This window comes from Psittacula echo (assembly GCF_963264785.1).
Source record: "Psittacula echo genome assembly, chromosome: 3".
In the NCBI taxonomy this organism is placed as follows: Eukaryota; Metazoa; Chordata; class Aves; order Psittaciformes; family Psittacidae; genus Psittacula; species Psittacula echo.
In genome coordinates, this window is record NC_137736.1 from 106,652,345 (window position 1) to 106,677,412 (window position 25,068).

At 37.2% G+C, this 25,068-nt stretch overlaps 1 protein-coding gene across 13 annotated transcripts in view; it reads right to left on the reverse strand.

Annotated features, from left to right (window-relative positions):
- The window catches only part of PAN3 (poly(A) specific ribonuclease subunit PAN3), an 84,548-nt gene that overhangs the window by 16,414 nt on the left and 43,066 nt on the right, over window positions 1-25,068 (reverse strand). For 12 of the 13 annotated variants that reach the window (XR_013956346.1, XR_013956347.1, XR_013956348.1 and 9 more), the window contains 9 exons: window positions 23,647-23,797; window positions 16,610-16,857; window positions 15,955-16,059; window positions 15,260-15,317; window positions 14,000-14,161; window positions 13,723-13,839; window positions 13,520-13,621; window positions 3,479-3,644; window positions 2,993-3,080 (listed from right to left, as the gene is read on the reverse strand). Coding sequence is in view for 9 of the 13 variants with exons in the window: in XM_080612052.1 (XP_080468178.1) it covers window positions 2,993-3,080; window positions 3,479-3,644; window positions 13,520-13,621; window positions 13,723-13,839; window positions 14,000-14,161; window positions 15,260-15,317; window positions 15,955-16,059; window positions 16,610-16,857; window positions 23,647-23,797 (1,197 nt within the window). In the remaining 4 variants the exon portion in view is untranslated. The remainder of the gene's footprint in view (window positions 1-2,992; window positions 3,081-3,478; window positions 3,645-13,519; window positions 13,622-13,722; window positions 13,840-13,999; window positions 14,162-15,259; window positions 15,318-15,954; window positions 16,060-16,609; window positions 16,858-23,646; window positions 23,798-25,068) is intronic. The other variant, XM_080612050.1, reaches the window with a different exon arrangement.

The window sequence follows — 25,068 nt, forward strand, 5'->3', positions numbered from 1 at the left end:
ACTGTATTGTACTTTTCACATATGTATGGATCACACCGGTTCCTTTTGCCACAGACCTGCCTGAAGACTGACTATTAGGTGACAGTAAGTTGATTCTCAGCTTCAAGGAAAAAGTTTACAACTTTTAAAACTTCAAAAATGTACCTTACCTGCAACTACTGGCTGTTTAATTAGCAATTCAATTCATAAGTAACCTGTACCAATTTCTCTTTTTATCTCCTGAAAGCTTCCTAGTATAGATTTTATCACCATCTAGTTCATTGCTAGAACTATTAAATAGCATTAGACTGAAAACCAGCCCCTGGAGATAAACTCAGAAACAGCCCTCTTCATTAGTGTCTCCCTGTTACCAAATGAATTTCAAATATGTCAGTGAGCAACTTAATTGAGTAGGTACCCTTTCCCTTCTGCATTTTAATATTTAAAAGGTACATATTACTATGGCAAACGCTCTGGAGACACCTCAGTATTTTCTACACTTGGCTTTATCAGACAGACATGTGAGCTAGGCAAATAAATCTATTTTTTTTTTTTTACAAGATTCATTTTCCATAAACCCTTTGAAACTGACAAGACTTATTGATCCTGTTCCATGGCTTTGCTTGGATCCATATCAGCTCATCCTCTCTACAATTCTGTGGATTCATTTATCCTTTTAAGTTCTGGAATTGCCCTTAGAAGTGCCTCCAAGATGCAAGATTTTTTGTTATTTACTTTTGTAAAGTCAATATAATACTTCACATGCCTCTTCAGCTGGTTTCTTTAAATTTGGGGAGGTGCATGTGAGAGTTATTTTGGTTTGCTAAATTAAGAATATTTATTTTGAGCAAATGTAACCTTATAGCCCTTGTTAAAACAATGAAACTTAGATTTTTTTTCTTCATTTCATATGGAAGGGACTCACTTTCACTATATCCCAAATACAGAAATATTTATTTAACCTTTTTACTGTTTCTTACATCACCATTTACGATTTTCCCATCTGTATCTTGTAACTGGCACAAGACTTAAGGACTGGGGGTGCGAAGTGATGTGCTGGAATTTATACAGGTTTAATGCCTTGTTTTTAATACCATTCGTATTTCATTTACTTCTTTCCAGCTTCCCTTATTGGTGCCTTTATTTAACTCTTAAATGATCATATAAATTGATGTGTTTAACACAGCTTGTAAAGAACAACTGCATTCCTTTTACATAGCCCCTAAGTGTTCTGGCCAAACTCTTTCCTATCTATATTAACAATGGGAAATAGCCAGAAAGTGACAAATGCTAACAAAAATACCTTCCTCCATAGAAGACAGCAACAAGGAAATGCATATTAGCTGGGCAGTAAACCAAGAGATAACCTACATTTTTAACAGTCACAGGAATCCCAGAGGAATTCAGGAACTAGGTCATGGATCGAGAGGAAAAAGGACAAGCAGCAGCTGCTATTTTGTAATTTTATCTGGCTGGGGCAAACAAAGGTAGAGGATGATAAATGACGCCTGAATTTCAAGGAATGAACTCAGTCCAGAATTTCTGAAGGAACAAAACGGATAGAGAAAGCCTAGCCCTTCTGCAGGAAGCAACAAAAAAGAAGGCAAAAGAAGGCACTGTATTTTCTAACTCCAGTTTACGTCTTCCAAACTATGTATTTAAGAGCACTTTGCTTCCGGTTTAGCAGTGATACCTGAACAATCTGGATATTAACAATATATAAAACATGCAAAAACATCCCCCCAAACAAAACTAGACATTACTAAGTTTTGGGCTGATGTGGTGGTAAATGCTTTTGACAGATTTGTGTACCTGTATAGATTTGTACGGCTATGTACATTAAGCATTTTGCTTTAAAATCACTTGAATGTCATAATATCTCAGGAGGATCTTATTCCCAGCTGCAATTAAAATAAGTTTAAAGAAGTATGCAGATAAAAAATTCATCTCATTACATTTTTAGGCATAGAATCCCTCACTTACATTCCTATCTTCTCTCAGCTGTTTTCCACTAAATTATTACCAAAAGCCCATTGATATCAAGCTGGGGGAAAGCAGGGAATCCTTTGATGTACTACTCAAGGTACACTGAAAATTGCTTTACTGTACGATTCAAACCAAAGAACAAAAAAGAAGTTGCTATGTTCTAGGACATGGTCTCCAATAAGCTAGTTTCTGCCTGGCCAAAGTTCAAACGTTTAATTTATTACTGGAAGACTCTGAATGAACAATTTCTCACAGTGAATAAACTCAATTAATGAAAATAAATTAAGTCCAACTCCCTACTGTAGTCTTTCATTCCCTGTACAGACAGGACGTGATGGCTGCTGAAGCAATGTACTTAACCCTGAGGGAAAGTTAAGGAAAGAGGCAATCCTGTACACAGTGACGCTCCAGATGACTGCAGAGCAGTTTTTGTTAAGTCTTAAGGGGTTCTTAATTCAGGATTTATGCAGAGACCTCAGAATGCCAAGAAAGCACAGCAGAACTAGAAGCCTAAAACAAAGATACACTAGCACCTTTTAGGAGTGAGGAGAAAACTAAAGTGCAGTTATTTAAAGGATCACTTACTCCTCTGTGAACAGGTATTCAATACTTCAAATGTTTTTGCCAAAATAACAGAAGAGCAAAAACTGTCTGCTGAGCTATTATTTTTTTTTATTTCTACCACTAAATGTAAGATTTTTCTCCTCCTTGCTCTGGAAACTTGTATTTCAAAATCACTTCTGAGTCAAATTTGTTAAATACTAATGGTTCAACCTGTTTGGTGAGTTTGCTGAAATTTTAGAAGTGGAAGATAGCAAAATGAGCATTCGCATTTCTAAATTACATGCAAATTTGAATAATGCATAGCAGAACCAAGATCAAATCAGGAATAAAGAAATAGTCATTTAGAGATAGATATACTGGACTACAGTTTGATTAACATACTTGTCTTCCAGAAGGAATCACACTGTTTTTCCAGTACTCCCTATACCAAGTCACCAACTGAACTATAGCGCTGCTGTCTTACCTGAAACTGAGCCATTAACGCCAGTGGATTATTTTGACTGTTGTCAAATGTCAAAACGTCAAAGATTCCAACACAATTAACTCGCAACCTTTAGGAACAAGAAGAGAAAAGGAAGAAGTGCCAATAAGTTTTGGTTACTCAATCTTTCCTCTGGCATTCATTGAATGCTTTTTCTGGCAAAAAAGAAAGAGTCATCAATATGCAGCAAGTTACTGTGAAGCAGAAAGTACTTATTTTACTATCTGATAAAATGCAACAGACTCTTTTCAGTACACAAAAAAACCCAACACATTTCTAAATTGTCAGTAGTGCATCTGAACAGTATTAATGCATAAGTCTTCACAAAATAGGTTTAAAAGGAGCTTTAATATGTAAGTTTCAGCAAACTGTCTCATACCACTTAAAAGTAACAGAACTCTCTAGTCAGACTTCGCTATTTCTGAATACAGGTCACATTAACACAGTGAGAATGAATGCTTTCATCACCTTGTTTTGCCTGTTACTAATATCTTTGTTGGATCCATAACCCGGCATGCCAGTCCTGCTGTATGAATGGTCCGTAATGCAGAGCTCAGCTGCACAATATATGCCCATATCAAAGACTCTGGAAGCAACCCAGCATGCTGCCGTGGTAGAGGTCCATCATGCTGACCTAGAAGAAAAATATTGTAAGCATCACTAGAAGGCTACTGCACAAAATTCAAATTAGGACATTCTGAATTATACAATTAACTTATTTATCTCATTCAACTCTTAAAAGTCCCTGAAAGACATACCTATTGTCCTTTCATGTTGGTTTGGGGTTGGGGTCTTTTAATGTTAATTTATTTAGTTTAAGATTAGTTTTTTGGAAAGACACCACATCTTAAAATGCTGATGATTCATTAGACATTATTTTCACTCATATTAAGGAAAACCATGCAATTTTTGAAGTTTAGGATGAACAATCACTACAAAAAGAACACTGGTTAGAAATTGCTGAAAGTGGGTGGTACATCAAAATATGCAGGTACTTCAGAAGTAAAAATGCCAGTATTCTGAAACAATTAGCACAATAGCTACAACAGATACTATTTTACCTCCTTTACTGTAGGAAGGTTTACAAATTAAGCCTTCTCTATCATGTGATAAGACAAAATGAAAATTAAGCTAGTCTCAAATTACACATACAAATCAGACTGGAAGATCTGGTGGCTAAACATCAACAAACACAACTTCATGTAGGTTCTACTGTGATCCAACTTCCTGACAAGTCCCCCATGAGTCCAGTGGGCCATATGAAAGCAATGCTTCACTCCCTTTCTAAATGGATTTGTAGTCCTCCTTTCAAAAGTAAAACTTATCCTTTGCAAAAAGAAACACATCACCAAATTCTATACTGCATAGAGTTTGAGTAACACTGAGACAGATGAAAAAATAAAGATCACAGAATGGTTAGGGCTGGAAAGGACCTTAAGATCATCTAGTTCCAACCCCCCTGCCATGGGCAGGGACACCTCACACTAGACTATGTCAGCCAAAGCTCTGTCCAAGCCATCCTTGAACACTGCCAGGGATGGAGCATTCATCATTTCTTTCAGCAGCCTGTTCCAGTGCCTCACCACCCTTACAGTAAAGAACTTCTTCCTTTACCTGAACTGCCCTTGTTTAAGTTTAAATCCATTACCCCATGTCCTATCACTACAGGCCCTGATGAAGAGGACCCTCTCTGCCAACCTTGGAGGCCCCCTTCAGATACTGGAAGGCTGCTATGGAGTCTCCACTCAGCTTCTCCTCTCCAGGCTGAACAGCCCCAACTTTCTCAGCCTCTCTTCATATGGGAGGTGCTCCAGATCTCTTACCTTGTCGCCCTCCTCTGGACCAGCTCCAACAGCTCCATGCCCTTACATTGAGGACACCAGAACTGCACACAAGACTCCAAAGTTAGGTCTCACAAGAGCAGAGTACAGGGGCAGGATCACCTCCTTTGACCTGCTGGTCACACTCCTTTTGATGCAGCCCAGGATATGGTTGGCTTTCTAGGCTGCAAGCACGCACTGCCGGCTCATGTTCATTTTCTCATCAACCAACACCCCCAACTCCTTCTCCACAGGGCTGCTCTGAATCTCTTCTCTGCCCAACCTGTAGCTGTGCCTGGGACTGTTCCAACCAAGGTGTAAGACCTTGCACTTTGTCTTGTTGAACTCCATGAGGTTGGCATCAGCCCACCTCACAAGTGTGTCAAGGTCCCTCTGGATGACATTCCTTCCCTCCAGCGTATCAACTGAACCACACAGCTTGGTGTCATCAGCAAACTGGCTGAGGGTGCACTCAATCCCACTGTCCACGTTACCTACGAAGATGTTGAACAAGAACACTCCCAAAAACAATTCCTGAGGGACACCATTTGTTACTGGTCTCCAGTTGGATATTGAGCCATTGACCACAACTCTCTGCGTGTGGCCATCCAGCCAATTCCTTATCCACTGAGTGGTCCATCCATCAAATTGATGTCTCTCCAATTTAGAGACAAGGATGTCATGTGGGACAGCACAAAGCACTTTGCACACGTCCAGGCAGACAACATCAACTGCTTTGTCCATATCCATCAGTTCTGTAGCCCCATCATATAGAAGGCCACCAAACTGGTCAGGCAGGATTTCCCCTTAGTGAAGCCATGCTGGCTGTCACCAACCACCTTGTTGTTTTTCATGTGCCTTAGCTTGCCTTCCAGGAGAATCTGCTCCAAGATTTTGCCAGGCATGGAGGTGAGACTGACTGGTCTGTAATTCCCTGAGTCATCCACTTTCCCCTTCTTGAAAATGGGGGTTATATTTCCCTTTTTCCAGTTGTCAGGAACTTCACCTGACTGCCACGATTTTCCAAATATGATGGCCAGTGGCTTAGCAACTTCATTCACCAGCTCCTTCAGGACCCACAGATGAATACCATCAGGTCCCATGGACTTACACACATTCAGGTTCCTAAGATGATCTCAGACCTGATCCTCTCCTACAGGGGGCCTAAGGCCTTCATTCCCACGGTCCCTGTATTTGCCTTCCAAGACTTGAGCAGCATGGCTAGAGCATTTGCCAGTGGAGACGGAGGGAAAGAAGTCATTGAGAACCTCAGTCTTCTCCAAATCCAGGGTAGCCAGTTCTCCCATTTCCTTCTGGAGAAAGCCCACTTTATCCCTAGTTTGTCTTTTGTTAGCAACATACTATAGAAGCCTTTCCTGTTACCTGACATCCCTGGTCAGACTCAATTCTAACTGGCTGCACTCCTTTCCTCCAAACATTTATTTCCTGGGTTTGGTTATTGGGTTGTTTTTTTTAAGCCTCCCTCTCCCTGAGGAGCATATTAACATCTGTGCACTTGATCAAAGTAAGTTTGTGTGTGTGCACTTGCATGTGTACATACGAACACACAAATATATGCAAGAGTTAAACAAAATGAAACATTACTGAAAATTTTTAACTTACAAATTTTACAGATTTGGGGTTGATGGGCTTGGAATATTCCCAGCTTTCACTTAGGAATTTTTGTTTGTTTATAAGCCTTGGTTCATTTTTCAGTTTTAAGGTGCTTTGGTTTAGATTATAAAATCAAGACACCAACTCCTTTAAAATAGAAACAAGCCTGGCACATCTACTGAAGGCTGAATAGAATGAGATTTTTTTCTGGCCTCCTGATGAATCATTATGCAAATAACTTCCCACAAACAGGCATACCAGAAGTGTCACATACCAAACTTTATTCCCCTCATGATTCTCTCTTCTTCAGTGTGACAAAAATTATGATGATATAAAATGATTGAGAAGATATCACCTCCTTTTGTCAAGACTTTCTAGTCACTACTTGCTATAGAATACACTTTATATTTCATGAAGAGCAATGTGTGTTCTATGTTTAACAGGAATGTGTACAGACACTGTAAGACTTCTTCACTGTAAGAGTTACTTCTGTATGAAATAAGTAAGTCCAGAACAGAAATCTTGCTACGATACACCAAAGAGAGAGAAAAGCCAAAACTTAGGAGTTATTTTTCTGAATGCAACATCACCACTTGTCCTTTGATTTCCAGGTAAAGGGAATGCAAGCAACAGAAAATTCAACTTAATGCTGAAAAGCTGAAAGATCAAGATGGAGTTCAACACAGCTTCTTCCCCCCATCACAAAATCCCAATCAAGCAACAACATTATTTTACTACTGGAAAGAATAACTTAAGTCCTACAGCCAAACCTAGGTTGCTGCTTTCAGACTAGTTGGCTGCACCCCATGTTCCCATGCACTAAAGGTACAAGCTAAAACGCTAGAGGAATCAGTTTTGAAATGCCCTCCTACATATCTATCTGTTTAAAACAAGTAAGATTTAAAGCAGTTCAGTTTCCTGCAATGCTGACTACAAAGTCTGTCCCACAAGGCCCCATCAGGCCTGCCACAGATGGTACTTGGCCAACGACCCAAGGAGATGAGACCCAAAAGCTAACTATTCAGGCAAAACACACAGCTGAAAGCTTTCCAAGCAGTGCTGAAAACAGTGGAAAACATCACAAGAACATTAGAAAAAGAGTACAAAAAATTATCAGAATTACTTTACTCCAAAGAGTGGTATTTTTAATATTTCATGGCTGATTTGAAAAAGGCTTTCCACCACAGGTTGGACCCACTGCCAGATCATGCAAAATTTCATATGCCCTTCCCACCTACTGCAAGGCAAACTCACCTCTCCCACTACTTTAATCTCTTTGAGACGCAGAACACAGATATTAACAAAGAAGATTAAAAATGTAACAGCAGCCATTTAAAAAAACCACACAGGTTATCCATTATTTTTCCTTGCCACATTAAGATAAAAATCATTGCCAGCACTTTCATATATTTAAATTCTGTGGTATAATGCTCTCAGTGGAATAACAAGTGTACTCTTTGCACTGTTATGCATGTGCATACTACTTTAGTTTATTAAAAAAAGCATTTAAATGAAATTCAGTTCCCTAGAGCAACGCTAAAGCCAGGGATAGTCCCAGGGTGGAAAGAAGAGTTGGGACCACTGGCAGTAAGACCTGTTTTACATCATCAGGAACACTGTCAGAAGCATGCTAACAAACACCAATTCACAGTTATGAGAAAAATCAGAAGCCCAATGAAAGATTTAGCTGCTCACTAAATTGAACCCCTCAGGCCTGTAAATCAGTTTTTTACATTGAGAGTTGTTCAGTGTTTTCTTTCTGCTCCTGAGTTCAAGTACTGAAAGTATAGTAAAAATAAAAATGCAGCAGCCTTCATTTCCCCTTCTCCAAGGAAAACCAAGCTTTAGTTTTACATTTCCCATTTTTCAACATACAGAAAGGTCTGAACTACCAGTTTAGCACTATATTTTGTAAAAAAATCTGAAGAGACTTTGAATTTACTTTGAAAGAGTTACAGCCTTTGGCATAGGTACTTTAGGATAATTGCAAGTCACATATTTTGCCCTCACAACATTCATCCTGACTTTCAATATTCATATATTCTTTCTCCTCATAACAGTCTAAGCACACAACATTTCTTTATCAATGAAAGGGGTATTTTATGAAAAAACAAACAAACAAACCAACAAAAAAACCCCAAACCAACAACTGAGGATGCAAAAACTGTAATGTCAGCAGTGAAGTCCCTTTTTGTGCATTACGTACTAAAAAGGAAAACAAGATCCAGGAAACTTGTCTATCTTTATTAGAAAGTATCTTCATTAGAAAGTATCTGTTTGCTGAAAAGCAGAATCTATGATGCTGAAAACTATTCACAGTGTGTACACCACTATTTAATTACTCAGACCCCTTTTAATAAACAGACCATATCAAACGTATATCAAATCAATGACATACCAAAGGTATACTTATCTCTGCCAACCACAGATACTCATCAGAATACGGAAAAAATGTTACTGGCAGCAGTGGATAGTTACTGTCGATTTGCCAGGATTTTGTAGCCTACAGTTTTAAAGTACATACATTCAGAATGTGGTTTGCCATTTAATTATTGGACTGTTAAGAAAAGCATCTCACTACTTCTGGTTTAACTTGCTAATTTAAAGAGATCATTTCTGCAGAGATAAATGCACTAAATGTACTATAATCTGAAGCTGAGAAGTATCAGAAAGGTTGAAGAAATCCAACAAGTTCCAGAACAACAGAATTAATGTTTAGGCATTTGTGATAGAAATAAGAGTATTGAGGCATGAGAATCAAACAAAAAGGCACTTTTCAAATATATGTACTCTGAATAACAATTAACCAAAAAAGTCAGACTCCCGATTTTAAAACTTGTGTGAATTTAGAAAAATATGACAAAACATTGGACTATCACACTGACCACCTAAAGACAGACTGTATCTCACTGCATGAAGAACACAAGCTATAAATTCAGTAGCATTCTGAAGTAGCAAAGATATTACAGTATAAAAATCAATGTAACCTGCTATTTCTTTCCCCCCACACCAAGCCCCTTTCAAAGCAGTTCTGTAACAGTGTCTGTAAATAACCTGGCAAAAATAAAAAAACCCCAAGACTGACCACACTGACACCAGTGACATGCAAGACAGCTATGTAAACCATAATCCTCATCTTTTAACTGTTACAGTCTCATGTTGACAACTGGAGTGTTCAACATAAATAAGGTTGCATACCTGAAATCAAATTCTCTGAGTTCACGGATCAGGTTCACAGTGTTGTGCCTCCTAAAACCTTTAAAAGCAATTGTACTAATCTGGGCCTCATGCTGCAGAGTACCCAACTTCCATCCATTCCCCTGCTTCTCTTGGGAGTCTCCTCTAGGCAGGCAGACGGCCAAGAAACTCTGTGAGGGGATGGAGAAAGGATCCGTGAAGGCAGGCAATTCCGAGAAATCAAGTTATAGGTATGCAATCTTATTTTTCTCTCTTATATTGCTCCTTCGACTGAGAACCGTGCTAGAAAGCAGCAGTTACCAAAAAAGAAAGGCCAAAGCAAAGATGTGCAGAATGATCTGGCAAAATTTGGGAATTTCAGGTGACTTTTACTGATCTAATAAAAAGACTAGAAGAGCAGGTTATGAGAAGTGCTACAGGCAGTAGAAAGTTATCTTCCTTAAATATCCCTGTAGATTCTGCCGCAACAGTTCATTTCAATTAAATACTACTTTGGTTTGGCTGAACAGTAATTGGTATCTTATTCCTGATTTCAAAGACCATCCCTGCCTACAGGAAGAAACTGTAGTAGGTCAAATAAATGATCCAGATAGCCCACAGCCTGCCTGAAGACACCTAACACTAAAATTAGAAGAATAGCTTGCAATGGATACCTGAGCATATGAACATAAGGAAATGGAATATTCTACTAGCCTCCAACTTGCAGCTCAGAGAACTACTGAGCTAGAAATAGTGTCTTTGCAGTTAATGATCCTCAAGTATTTCTCCTCCATGAGTAAATCCCACTTTCCCCTCGAACCCAAGCAAACAGCCGCAATAATCTGTGATAAAGTTCCATAGCTTAGTTATCTTTACAAGGGTTTTGAATTTGCTACCTGGCTAGTTTAATTTGTCATTCCCTAGTTTTAGGCTGGAAGAAATAGCAACTATTGTTGCTTATACATTTTTTCTTTAGGAAAAATCTGATAATTATCCAGATACCTACCATATTCCAGTAATTTTTAACCCCATCATATTCTTGTCCATCTTTAAGAGTATGACAAGTACTAATCTACCTTGTCATTCTTTATACAGAAGCGTTCTATGCTTTTGATCACCTCTTAACTTCTTTGCTGGTCTTCTACACCTTTCAAAATGTATAAGGAGGACCACAACTACAGATATGAGCCTATGATACGCCCACATCTTCAACTGCAACAATGAATTTCCTATTTACAGCTATTCAGCAAGGGGATAATATTTTCCTTAATCTACTTAACTATAGCCCCAGATCTATTATTGACTGGTAACAGCCACCACAGAGGCTGTCATTTTATGTTTTAAGCTTAGAGTTATGTTTTCCCTCAATCACATCAGTTTACATCACCTGCTAGATTATTGACAAGTCCAAGTCTTGTAAGTTCCTTCTGCAATCCACCACAATTGGCCTTTTTTTTTTTTAAACAATCAAAATAATTTGGTATTATCAGCAAACTTTGACAGACCATTATTTATCTTCAAAGCTAATAAGCGAGTGTGTTAAGAAATACAACTCCCAGCACATATTCTTGTGATCTCCCTTCACTGTGAAAGTCAACTGTTCACTCTTACTCCGTTTCTTACCTTCTAACCAGTTATTCATTGAGGACTTTCTCTTTGTCTCATGGTCACTTAAGTTTCTTTTAAAGACTCTGATAGACATCACAGAAAACCAAGATGTTATCTACTACAGCCTCCTTGAAAGAACTTTGACAAAAGGAGACATGACTGCCCTTAATAGAAGCAAAACTTAACTCTTTTCCAGTGTGACAAAAGAATGTGTCCCCAAGAATTTTATAATAACTTCTATTATTTTACCTAGAAGAGACATCATTTTTCTATAATACTCTAGAGAGGTATAAAAACATAACATGGACTGATTTATATGGAAACTTCAGTAGTCTAGTACTGCACGTAACAGTCATCAACCTGGCAATAACTGTTCCAGGTTTATCCTACCAAGTTAGTTTCACATAAGGCTTGCTGAATCTGTAATTGCATTCTTTCACTTACCAGAAGACATGACAAGTCAAACCAGGGTTTCTTCCAGCTGAGATACTACCACCAAAACCAGTGGTGGAACTCAAGTTCCAACCTCACTTATACAAGTCAGTTCTGGGCAAAGCCAGTGGGAATTATTCAGTAAATAAGGGATTTACAAGTCTGAATGTATTCACACACCACCAATTCATTATATTTTACTTGGCTATCTGGTAATCAAAGTTTTCTAAGTCACTGTTTGAAACAGATTGAATTCGCAGCTAAATAAGGGAGTTAGAGCACTTCCCATATGAAGACAGGCTGAGAAAGTTGGGGCCATTCAGACTGGAGAAGAGAAGGCTGCGTGGAGACCTCATAGCAGCCTTCCAAGTATCTGAAGGGGGCCTGCAAGGATGCCAGAGAGGGACTCTTCTTCATCAGGGACTGTAGTGATAGGAAAAGGGGTAATGGGAAACTTTCCCTGTAACAGGATAAGTTTGGGTTAGATATAAGGAAGCTCTTTATTGTGAGGCTAGTGAGGCTCTGGAACAGGTTCCCCAAAGAAGTGGTAAATGCTCCATCGCTGGCAGTGTTCAAGGCTGTCTTGGACAGGGCCCCGGGCAACATGGTCTAGTATGAGGTGGCATCCCCCATGGCAGGGGGATGGAACTAGATGATCTTAGTGTCCTTCCCAACCCTAACCATTCTATGACTCTATGATTCTATGATTATAAAAACCTGCATTTTTCTATATTTTGACATAAAAATTCATCTAGTATTTCAGAAACTATGCTTGTTGAGAGCAGGGTCCAAGCAGAAGAAAGAAGAAATAAGCAAGACTAGGTCATAGTCCTCTAGTCATTCCTACCACTGGATCTAGTTTCAGGGCTGGTCCTGCATTGAGCAGGAAGTTGAGTCAAATATACTCTGAGGGCACCTTCCTAACCTTTCTGTGATTGTCACACCTGAATACTATCTCTCTCCCTCTCTAAGCATGGCACTGTGCTTTACTAACAGCTTTGGCCTGTTGTGATCCAGACAATACCTGGATGCACTTTGTGGGACTGCACGGGTCACAGGCTGGTCCAAATAGGCAGTATGATTGACAGCATACTGTTTAGGAGGGGAAGAGGCTTTAGCCATATGGATATGAGCTCTGCTGGGCAACTTGCTGAGCCACAAGACCATGCTGTGACAGACTTTATTTATGAATGTAGATGTAGCTTTAGTGACTCCTTTGAAGCCATAGTATAAATCTGAAAAGAAATAAAAATCAGACCTATGTGAAGTCTGTCTCTGAACAGAATGTGTTAAAGGGATTTTTCAATCAATTGCTTGCCTTAACTAGTACTTCACGTTCCGAAACATGAAATAAAACACTAATTAGTCCTCATAATACTTTGGGAGGGAAGAATTATAACCGGAGGCACCTGAACAGCAAGGATCAAATTGATATAAGACATGTCTTACAATTTTGGAAATATTTCCAGTGTTTGGTGTTACTCAGTGAATGACCTGCAATTAGGACCTCAGAGGTCTTGGCTCCCAATCCCATGCAAACTTACTTCCCTGTCAAAGCACTGTAATTCCCTTACAAACTGATGTCAGTTTTGCAAATTAGTCATAAGTCAAATGTGACCAGAGAAGTTGTTCATTGTTAGACTTTCCCCTTAACTTTTAACTCTAGTTACACTTTCCTTTCAATTAAAAAAAAATTTTATGAAAATGAAGCAGAGTTCTCTGATCCCAGTCAGCTTATGATATGACAGAACTGATTAGATAACAAATTAAGTTGAACAGGTATTTCTGACAAGCTATTTACTGTTTAAATATAAGAAATAGTTTACAGAAGTATTGTATTATAATGTATTTTCCTTACCCCATTTTCGTTTTGTAAAATAGGAATCAGCACTAGGGTCATTGAAGTGTCTGCTCATCATGGTCTCTCCTCCAGCATGAAAATCATATGCAAACACAAGAGCTTAAAAATAGAAACATGTGACAATTACTAACTCAAGCATATTTAGAAAAAAAGTCTCAACATTGAGGGGGGAAAAGGGAGGGGACCAACAAAAACCTTACAATGTTCTCCAAACGCCTTAGTGGTAAACACTTCACGCAAAGTTACTATATTTGAGTGCTGAATTTTTTTCCACATGTCAACCAATACCATGCACTTTGTGTTAACAAGACGAAAACCTAGAAAAGAACAAACACCAGGGTTTAAAATGTAATGTTTTGAGGGAGAATTTTTTACTTCAACGTTTCTTCTGAAACTACTGAAAAGCAACCAGACATTAAACTATGACTAGCATGCTGAGGAATGCTAGCCCTATTGAGCCAACTCCATTTTTCTCACCATGTATCCTCCGAAGGCAATATGGCAGGTCATCTTTACTATTTACAGCTTTATAGCATGATGTAATGTACCCAAAGTTGCTTGTTTTCTGTATCCGATTGGGCGGTGGCAGTGGTTCCAAAGGAAAGAGACTGTGGTAGCTGTCCACTTCCGCAGGAACTGCTAAAATCAGTTTATACACAGAAACATTAGGCATCAGTTGACTTTGAGAAAGTTATCACAGCAGCAGAAAAGATTAAAATGACTGTCATTAAAAGATAAATTCTTTGCACCATCTTTCTGGTGCATGTAGTTAAAATTCACTATTGTTGCTTTAATACCACCATATAGGCTCCTGCAAGAGATTCCACAGAGCTAAAATAGCTGTCTTCAGAAAAGGTTACGCCAAGTAAAAATCAACAGAATAGATGCACAGTTCTAGCTGCCATTTTCTCATCTGCTTTAAAAATTCACCCTTCTAAAATTTCTTTGATGTTTTTTTTCCTGCAGAGATCACAAATAAGCACCGATTTCCATTCAGACTTCAGATCACTGAACCCCATTTTCAGCACAAAAAAGAAAAGGAATCAACCTTTTATGCTTTAACACACTGGTTTAGAAAACAGGCAGACAGAGAGGTGCTGACTATTCACAAATCAGATTAAAAGATTAACCTTACAAGAAGATACATAACTGTACTTCATCTGGATTAGTAAACTAAACTGCTTCTTTTTTTTTTACTGTATCATTACCATATTAAACATGTTTGAGAAGAATGCTGCAACAAAAAGGCAATGTGTTTAAATCAAGTTGAACAGTCAATTGTAAATTCTCCAAAAGCCAAATTACAATGAATAGTATATGTTTCTCTTGCCTGACAACTAATACAAAGCCTTCTCTGATAAACCAGCCAATCCCATCTTCAAAACAAACTGATTTGCTAGTTTATATACAGAGTTTCAAAATTTATGCTGCCTTTACAGGAATATTCAATATGCACAAAGCAATAACATACTGTTCTTCAGAAGGCTTTACTGCCTTAATTATTTTCTTCTCTCTCAGCAATTTTAAGTATTCACAACCATTAAGGAGTTTCCAAATAGAATAAAATTACGGAAGAAAAAGATAATAGAAGAATAAAATTTTGTATATGTGAAATACTGTGTATCTGGTTATCCACAGGCCATGCTTGTTTTTTGCAAAATAGTTTTAACATCATTGAATACACAAGGTTACAGAATGATACTATCTGAGTTTATTTTATAAGAAACATTTACTTACAAGGAATATCAGCCTGATCAATCTGAGCCATAGTTATTAAGTGTCTGTTGATCAGTTCCTGAAGAACAAAATAATTCAAGTTTTGAACATTATAATTCAGGTCATAATTTCTGATAAGTGTACACTGTCTTTGAAGTACCAGCTACTTGTACTAACATACGAAGTTGATGGAAGTGTTCGGGCAGAGGGAGTAGACCACTAGCTTGAAAACATCAATGACAAAATACATAAAATTCCTGAAGGAAGGAGCTGCAGAAGACATTAGTTAGTGCTAACATCGAAAAAGGCACCTACCATAGTAAAACTGAAATAACAGTTGTAGCCAGCCTTCAGAAAAAGGCTCATCAACTAATTCTGCATATACTTTCATATCAGTGAAAGATTTAAAACTGGGTAGGACTACAGCTTAAAGGAATACTACGTAAATGAACTCAGGCACACCAAAACAATACACAAGAAGTAAGACTACTTAGGTGAATAGTAAATCATGGCATGCAAATCAGATTGCAGTCACATGTGTTGTAACCTGCTCCACCCTCTGTTGTACTCCATCCATTACAGGACTTAAATTTTTAAGTTCTCCATACTGAAAATGGACTGGATGGATTTTGAGTGGGTATTTCTCTTCTACTAATAGTGATTTTCTAGATTTTGCCAATACATGTGATTTTCCTTTAAGTTCTCTATCACCTTACCTGTCTGAGTTCATCTGCCATGAAGAAGGAAGGTGCATTTGCTTTTGGCTGCATGTAAGCAACGTGAGGTGCAGCTGGATGGTAAATATGGTAGTTTGGAAATACCTGAAACCAAAACATTTTAAGAAACAGTTTTAAATCCATAAGGACAGGGAAAACAAAGTTTTGTCACCCTTTTATTTGAACTACTGAACTACAAAGTCTTCATGCACAGTAGGTATTACAAATATACTCTCAGATGCATTACAATTTACTTATGTGATATTTGCCACTGACTTCAAGGAAGAAAGAGGGGAGTATGTATGTACATAGATATTTAAACATTTTTGTAACTGCCTTTTCCTCTCCGCTGTAAATGTAAGAGTTATTTAACATATTAGGAAAAAAAAAAAGCAATCTGAATTTTTTATGTTTTCTCATTATGTATGTATCCACTGAGGTACACATAAAATGCTTTCCTTTGATTTCTGCATTAAAAAAACCCTCAACACAGAGGTCCATAAGTTTCAGTGATTTGGGAGAGCAATTACAACAATTAAAAGGCCTAATTTTCGTACAAAATCAGGGTTTCCAGAGTGTTAAGAATAATCTCTGCAGTATCAACCAATTCAGGATTTGGAAGTTCCATACATTTCTGTATCAAAAGCAAACATACCATTCCTGTGAGAGGTGCTGGAGTTGTATCAGTATAGAAGTACGTTGTTCCACCTACTGTTTCCTTCTGTATCACCTGGCCAGTAGATGGAGGCTGAGAGACAGCATTAGCGACAGAAGCAGAGGCACTAGTAGGCACCATATAGTTTGCTGGGTTAGGAGTATGACTTCTTCTTCGAGGAGCAGGAGATGTATGAGGAGTTATTTTGGGGGAATGAAGAGGAGAAGATCCTGCTGACAGTGACATTCCTTAAAGAAACACAAGAAGATAATCTTGATCAAATCTGTCATCAAAAAATTAGCAGTTTGAAAAACAACAGCCCTCCCTACCAATAATATCCTGAGCAGGTGAGATGCTAAAAAATTGCTACATCTATATGAAGAGTTAAGAGGTAAAACATCAAGAGTAAGACTGAACAGAAACATTTTCCCAAATATCTTTGTTTAGTTCAGAGAGAAAGAGCTTGGGAACTTATGATCTAGTCATGAATAACCAGAAAGAAAGGCACAGAAGTACAGGGAAGAATCAAATTCATGCTGTGTCTAGAAGAGAGTTTATTAAACCGTGAAAAGATAAAATAAGTAAACGCTTATGTAATAGTTACACGAGCAGTCAACAGAGCTTGCTAAGCTGTAACAAACCTTCAAGGGTTCTACTAAGGAAAAGAACCCTTCAAAAAACTCCTAGTGTTACTAGCAGAAGGTCCTAGACTAACACCAATGAAAGAATCTTTCAAACTTATTGTTGCTCCATTTGAGCTGTATTTTCTCCTCTTTAACAGTCAGAACATTATTAGTCACAATAAATTTTTTGAAAGGATATAAGATGCACAACTTTTATATTTAATGCTCTATTGACAGCTGAGAATTAGCCAGATATTGGCTCAAATTACTTCCATTTATAAGCTCTGGTAACCAGAGTAATTTAAGCCAGTATCTGACTAATAAAAGTAAGAACATTTTTTTTTTAATTGCATACACATTCTTCAGTTACAAAAAACCTAGTTATTTCAATTGAGAGTTCTCAATATGCATCACCAGTAACATGTAGGAGTGTTTTTACATTTATGTCTTGTCCCTAGAGTAGTCACATCCCTCCTACATTTACATCTTCTTTTGTTAAGCAAACTACAAAAGCAAATAACAATTTTAGTATTAACAGTTTAATCAGGGGTTAAGGAAAAGTGACTGAGAAGCTATATTATCCTAATGATACTAACAGAATATTTGTAACCTTTCATTTAACTCAAATAATTCACTACTCTGACACCTCAAAAATGATGCATATTAATTCAGAACAATTATTTCTTTTGTTCTTGAAAAGTGAATAGCCCCAACATGCCCAAAGCAACCTGGTAAATACTCCCTGGCAGTGTTCAAGGGCAGGCTGGACACAGCCTTGGGCAACATGGTCTAGTGTGAGGCGTCCCTGCCCATGGCAGGGTGTTGGAAGTGGATGATCTTAAGGTCCTTTCCAACCCTAACTATTCTATGATTCTATGGTAAACCAGCGTATTTAATATAACCCGTAAGAAAGTTTTACCCCATTATCTTTAGTTGAGTCTCTTCAGTCATTTATTCTTTTTATAAAAATATAAGAATATGCAAAATACAAAGTCTACACTTTTCTGGGCCAGAACTTTTTCTTATATTAACACATGCGTGTGTATACACACATTACAGATAAGCAGTATAGTGAAATAATTGCTTGCTGATTACTGTATAATTAATGTGAATTATAATAGACACTTCTGAGTGTTTAATTTAAAAGTACTTCCGAATGGTAACACAAGTGTCCTAAAAATCTGCTTACAAATCAACTGAATGACCATGAAATGTTACACATTGTGACAACACTGGTTTATGCTAGAAAATAAAGTAAGTTTCCATTAAGGTAAGAGTTGCCTTGAGCAACTGAGTAACACTTAAATATTTCAATATCCACTGTATAAATGTTACATCTTTAGCAAAGGACTTACATCCTTAGCAAAGGACTAAAACATGAATGCATTCTTAATCCACTGAGGGAAAAGAGCAATTTCAAAGGAAACAATGTATTACTATGAAAATCTGAAGGATGGATAATTATGGACAAAAAACTGAAGCAGCTCTACAATTTGTGTCTGTGATATTCAAGGGATTCTCCTCATCTAGGGAAAGTTATTGACCTGTCTTTTTCACTCTATTGCAATAAAACATAGTATTAACCAAAGTCCTTGCAAACATGTAATCTCTACCCAGGCAGAAATAACTGGCTTCATGAAACTTCTGTTTCAATAAAACATTCAACCACAGGAACCAGGGGAAAGAAAGAACGTAACAGCAGCCTTCATATACACTAAAGAAAAATCAAGCAAAGTCTTCCCTACTTTCAGATAAAAACTAAATGGACAAGACAGTATAGTGTAAATCCTACCTTAAAAATTAAAGTGATAACGTACAGCCTCACTAAAGTGATAGTGAACTTCTAATGAAAGTTCTCAAAAAAAAAAAAAAAAAAGGTAAATTTATCACTAGCAGTTCTTACTGATACAATTTCCACTATAAGATTTATATAACAAAATCATGCCAAAGAATAGTCACAAATATAAATCTTCAATGTCTTTGCTTGAGTATCAAAGCAAGATTGAAAGAAGACAGAGTTAGGTGAATCCTTTCAAATGCCCTTCCAGCCTCAATTAGGTCTCATTTTGGTAGGACATTGAGAGTTCAATGAAAATCATCTAGTGGGCATAACATACAGGCTTCTCATTTGCCAATATACATAGCACGTTCGAGATATGAAAGAAGCTTGACTACAGTTTGGTTTTATAATACTAGAACATTATACTATGAGTTACAGAAAATTTGCTGCTAGTGCTGCAGTGGGTGCTGATAGGCTGAGGCAGCAAATATTGAAGGTGACAGATTCTGCTGAGACACCTGCTTTAAATTCTGCAGAGTCTAAATAAATATTAATAATTGAAGAGCAATATCACAAGAAAACCTTTTAATACAGTGAAACTGATGTATAGCTAAGTACTTACAGAAGCAAACAACTGGATGGACAAACTCAAGCAGATCTCAACAACTTCATTAGTATTTCAATAAGTGAAACCCTTACTAATATTAATATTTAACCACAACAAAACAGAATTAGAGGAAAATAAAAAAATGGCTGTATTAAAAGGTGAATGTATATACCTACTGACTCACACTGAATAAAAAAGACTGTACTAAACATATGATGCTAACAATGTGGTGAATACGAAACAGGCCATTTTGAATTGCAATTTATATCAACACTTACTCACAGGCCAAAAATGGTGATGCAATAATCTGATTTTTACTTACACATATATCATGCCAGTGATTCAGACAAAACAACACTGAGCTCCCTCCGCCTTTTTCTCCTCCACTCATCTACAACTACATCCCTATACCTCTAAGGTTATATCATTTAGAGGTCAAAAATTAAGCATTTAAAGTTTTATCACATTAACATTCTGTATGTTAGAGATACTCTAGATTAATAGGCATATTTTGAGGAATGACAAATCAAAGTAAATAATAAAACCAGACTATTTCAAGAACTTAAAGCAACATCCTTTAATTAACCACTTATTTTTATTATAAGCTTTCCATCAGGTCATTAGTATTGTAGCTGTATATTTCCAAGCTAATTAAATCTGCTTAACTCCCTAAGCTTTATAGTCATCAGTGTTTCCTCCTTTATCTTACTGGGGGGAAAAAAACAAACCCTAATTTTCCAGTCTCTTTGCCTTCTTCCTTTCTTGTGCTATTCTGGAATGACTGTGGAACTTCCTCCATAGAATGCTGCACCACTCTTGATATGGGATGACCGAACAAGCTCTTGAGGCCTTAGGCCACTCAAACCATCTCAACTGAAAGTGTTTCATTTCCACCTTGGGTCACGCACTCCAATGACACTCTCATAGCCCACCATGAATGGAGATGTGTCAAGTGGTCACAAGCACATCACCTTCATGCTCTTGGTTCCTAAGCCTGCAGGTTCATACTGGCACCAGAAACAGGACTTCCCACATTCTGCATAAGCACAGAGTTTGTCTTGGACTAAATATAGAAGCAACAGCAATTTGTTATCATTCGCATTGATAACAAAGACATTACTTTTTAGCTGTAACCTAGCGTAAGCAAACCCAAGCCAAAGGCTTTCTCTCCTGGGAGCTATACATCTGTTCTCTCTCAAGTTTAACATGACAATGTTGTCTTACCACCTCGATGACATTCATAATTTCTTTCATATGCTTTGTTGCATACTCTAAAACTGCAACACAGAACTGGGTAAAATAAGCTTGTTAATAAGAGTACTATTTGAAGACTGTCAACAACTCACTGGATTTCCCATACAAATGATAAATAGGATATGTTTGCCAGCAAGTGAACAGAAGGAGCAAAAATAGTGTATAATGCAAGGGAGCTTAAGGAAAGAAAGTCTGGAGATGAGATGGAGATTTGTTCAATGCTCTTCTAATAGGACAATCTTCTCAGCTATTTGTGTAAATTGCCTTTTATCTCATTATGCTTTCGTATTCTATTAAAGACTACTGAGACGAAGAATGACTCTGTGTTGAGATTATGCTAGAAAGCACTTACCTAATAAATACACATAAAAGTATGGGTAACAATCTTCCATGCTACAAGCTAATGGATGTGTCAGGTGTGGATATAAGTTATCTATTAAAGTAGGCTAGGTTTCAGTGGTCACTTTGTCCAGTACTTCTGCAGTACCACTGATAAAACAGGCAAAACATTTTCCAGGGACAATCAATTTTGTGAACAGTTACCTTTGAAATACTAGATGCCACAAGTAGTTTTGATTTACATCTACCTTAACAGAAATCATATAAATTAGATATATTAAATTTTTCCATCTGCAAGAGGAAAAATCAAAGGATTGTTCTCCTCATTTACCTACTTCATTATGGGTGAATTAAACTATGGAACTTTGAACAAATTATTCCTAGTACATTTCCTTATTTCTTACAAGACATTAATTTCCTCCAGTATCCTGTAAACTACTGTAAGCAATCTTAATCTCATGCAAATGCTTAAATCCTACATGTTTCCTGAAATGTGTACACTCTCTACTGGAAACCATACACCATTCAACTGGAATAAAACTTACCTTTATTTAAAGGAAAAACTCCTACAAACTCTTTGTATGGGTTTCATTTGAATTTGCTTTCACTTAAAGCTAACAGATTAATTTTTAATGAAAATATCAGAACAGATTCAAATCTTCTTTTATTCTGTCAGCCAGTATGACCTAAATAGTGTAGTTATGCCACACTTAAATACCGCTTTCTTACTTAAGAGCCTAATCTTTTAGAAAGAGCACCACCTAACTCATCTTGAGGTAACAGAATTTTTTGTGGATACATACTATCAACAGCTAAAACATTTAAATAGAAGCATCTGAGTATTATTTACACAGGACATTCAGTTCAGAGAATACTGCACTCAGTGTAGAGAAAGAAGCTTCTAGAGAAATTCAGAGCACTCAGCCCAGGTCCCTACTCTGAACTGTATTTTCTTTCTAATTATACAGGAAGAGCAGGGAAACAAGCCAACTTTGCCTGAAGTTAGCTCTTGTGAATACTCCCACATCCTTCTCATCCATAAAACAAACAGTAGTATTTGAACCTAGACAGTTTTCAGCATTGGCAACTATATTTCTAGGAGCTCAAATTGTTGTGCTAACTTCTTTCATCAGTGTTACTTATCCTTTCAAGTGTTACTTACAGATAGTAAAGAAATTGGACTGTGAAGGATCCCTCTGAGACCCCACTGGATACTTTCCAAAAGTAGATCATTTTACTGTATTCTATTTAATCCTTTATACACTTTTCAATCCAGGTGACAAGGCTGAGAGGCATATAAACACAACAGTTTTCCAATAAGACTGTACAGCACAATATAGTATCAATCAGACACAGTACTGCAACATGTTCATTTGGTCAGCAGAAGCAACAATTTGCTTTCCTAGCCTGGTGTGATAGTTACAACATGCAAGCTAATCCTTCTTTCACACTGACAGAGATTTATCCCCAGCATCAGGAAAGACTGAAATTCTGTTAAATAGATGGTAATTGCCAATACTGGTTTAGAAAACTGTACTTGAAATACTTGCCCCTCTGCCTTTTGGCAGCCTCCTAATGCATCTTGTGAGTGGCAAGAAATTGACAAAGGTTTAAGTACACGCAGAAGCTTGCTGAAGGATCTGCAATGTGTAATATCCAGATGTGCTGATGGTTATATCTTAGAACGATTTCACTTAATTTAAAAAAAAATAAGAATAATTAGAATTAAGCTAACTTGTTAAGAACGGAAGTCCAAAAGATGCATTAAGAGCTTGAACTTTTTAAGTGCAAAAAATAATTAAAAAATTCTTGGCACATTCTATGCCTGCACAGACCACATTTTGGTAACCATTGTAAACATGGGAAACAATCATAAATTGGTCTTAAAAGTGAGTTTACATATGACAGATACAACAATTAACACTACTTCACAAGGCCAATTATTTTAGAGTAAGTTTATCTTCTACTTTTTATTTTTCATCAAGATTTTATTGACAATCATTACTTCCAGATTATGTTCTCTAGAAAGAAAAGTGCATGTTTGTGTGCAGTAAACAGAACACGTTCACTCTAAACTGCAGTGAACATCTAGACTACCAATTCAAAGCAACTTCAGGTACTGCTCTGGCAAGGACTGCACAGAGCACAGTATGTGGTAATGCAGCACCTCTTCTCCCAAAAAAGGGCAGAGCAAGCTAAGCTGAGTTAATTTCAGTACTGCTGTGACTGAACAGATTTCACAGCCTGCAGCGTGATTTCCACACTACTGGAAGATAAATCCCAAGTTCCTGAATGCCTATATGCTTGAAGACAAACTTAAAATTAGGAGCCAAAGCAGGAGGTGGCTACATTTATACAGGATAAACCTGATAACTACCTATATAAGGTTACGTGTGACATTGAAAGAAGTAACTGTACTGCACTCTCCACTTACCTGGTGCTAGCCCAGCAGTAGCAGGACTTCCCATGGAGGGGTGAGAGAACAAGGCTTGAGAGAAGGCAGACATACTTGACTGGGATACATTACTCAGCCTGGAGGTTGATCCTACTTTAGGAACAAACTCACTTGCAGAAGGATTTGGTGTCTGTTTAAAAACAAATGTAAATTAAATGTTTATTAAGAGATAAGCAGTGCCTATTCGGTAGAAAATACTTTCTAGGTAAGCCTACCAAGTGCAGGGGATATTTTTAAGTTACAGACAGCATGCTGAGAAGAACAGGCAATACTGGAAGCTGGTCAGCACTAACAAATGTAAATGTGTTTTAGCTTATGTCTGAAGTAGCATTAGCAAGCTTTCCACATGAACAGCTGATGTTTGAGTTCATACTAATACTTTGCAAAGGGCTTTCCATAAGCATTATGTTACAAAATTGGAGAGCAGACTTGCCAGTGAAAGCCTTGCCATTGCCGCACAGGCTTCCTACATGATCTCGGAGATTTCATCTCAACCTAAGGAACAGTTTCAAATTAAGGCAGTAAAAACTATTCCAACTAAAGAAGTTATCCCCGCCTCTATTTCAAATAGTCCTATATGTTCCCTTTTTTGTGATGTTAACTTCTGTTTTAATTACCTATTCCCTTTATGTAGCACCTTTAATAATGAGGTTTGATTTGGTACCACAGAAGCAAATAGCAGGAGAGTGACTGTCAAACATTCATTATTTATTAGTACATAAAATATATCACACAACCAGCTTTTAATTTCTATTAAAATCTGTACAAAGTTTTGTAGAGTTTTTGGGTGGTGGTGTTTGTGAGTGAGTTTTTTGTTTGTTATAGAGTAAGGAGGGTTAGGAAAAGAAAATCTTATTTGGAGCTCAGAAGGTAAAAAGCTTATCATTAGATAGCAAATTACAAAAGGCATTAGTGGAAGAAGAAATTAAGCCAAGAAATAAAGCCAATTATTACATGAACACAGTGAAAAGCTTGAAGATTATTAACTGTCAAAGTTACGTTTATTAAGTACTCTTCAGAGTACCTCTGAAAAGTAGCCTAAGCAAGCGTTAAAATGAGATGATAGTAACAACTCCCAATAGACAAAGATACTGTTAAGATAATCCATAATGTTCTTTTAAAGCAAATTATATTGGAGCACTTTGGGTTTAGGCAGTTTTAAAATAACTAACAGATGTTATGTGTGGTCAAGTTACCAACATTGATTTTTACCAATATGAATAAAGTGGCACAGAGAAGCTAAATTAGGGCCAAATTAGAAAAGAAGTGTAATTACAAAACACCAGTTTAGGCAGTGAAGAAAAGTATTTTATGGGGTTAACCTGGTTTTAGTATCTGAAGTATTTGAATACTTCAACCAAATATCATAGTGGTAATTTATTTCAAAGCACTGGAAAAGAA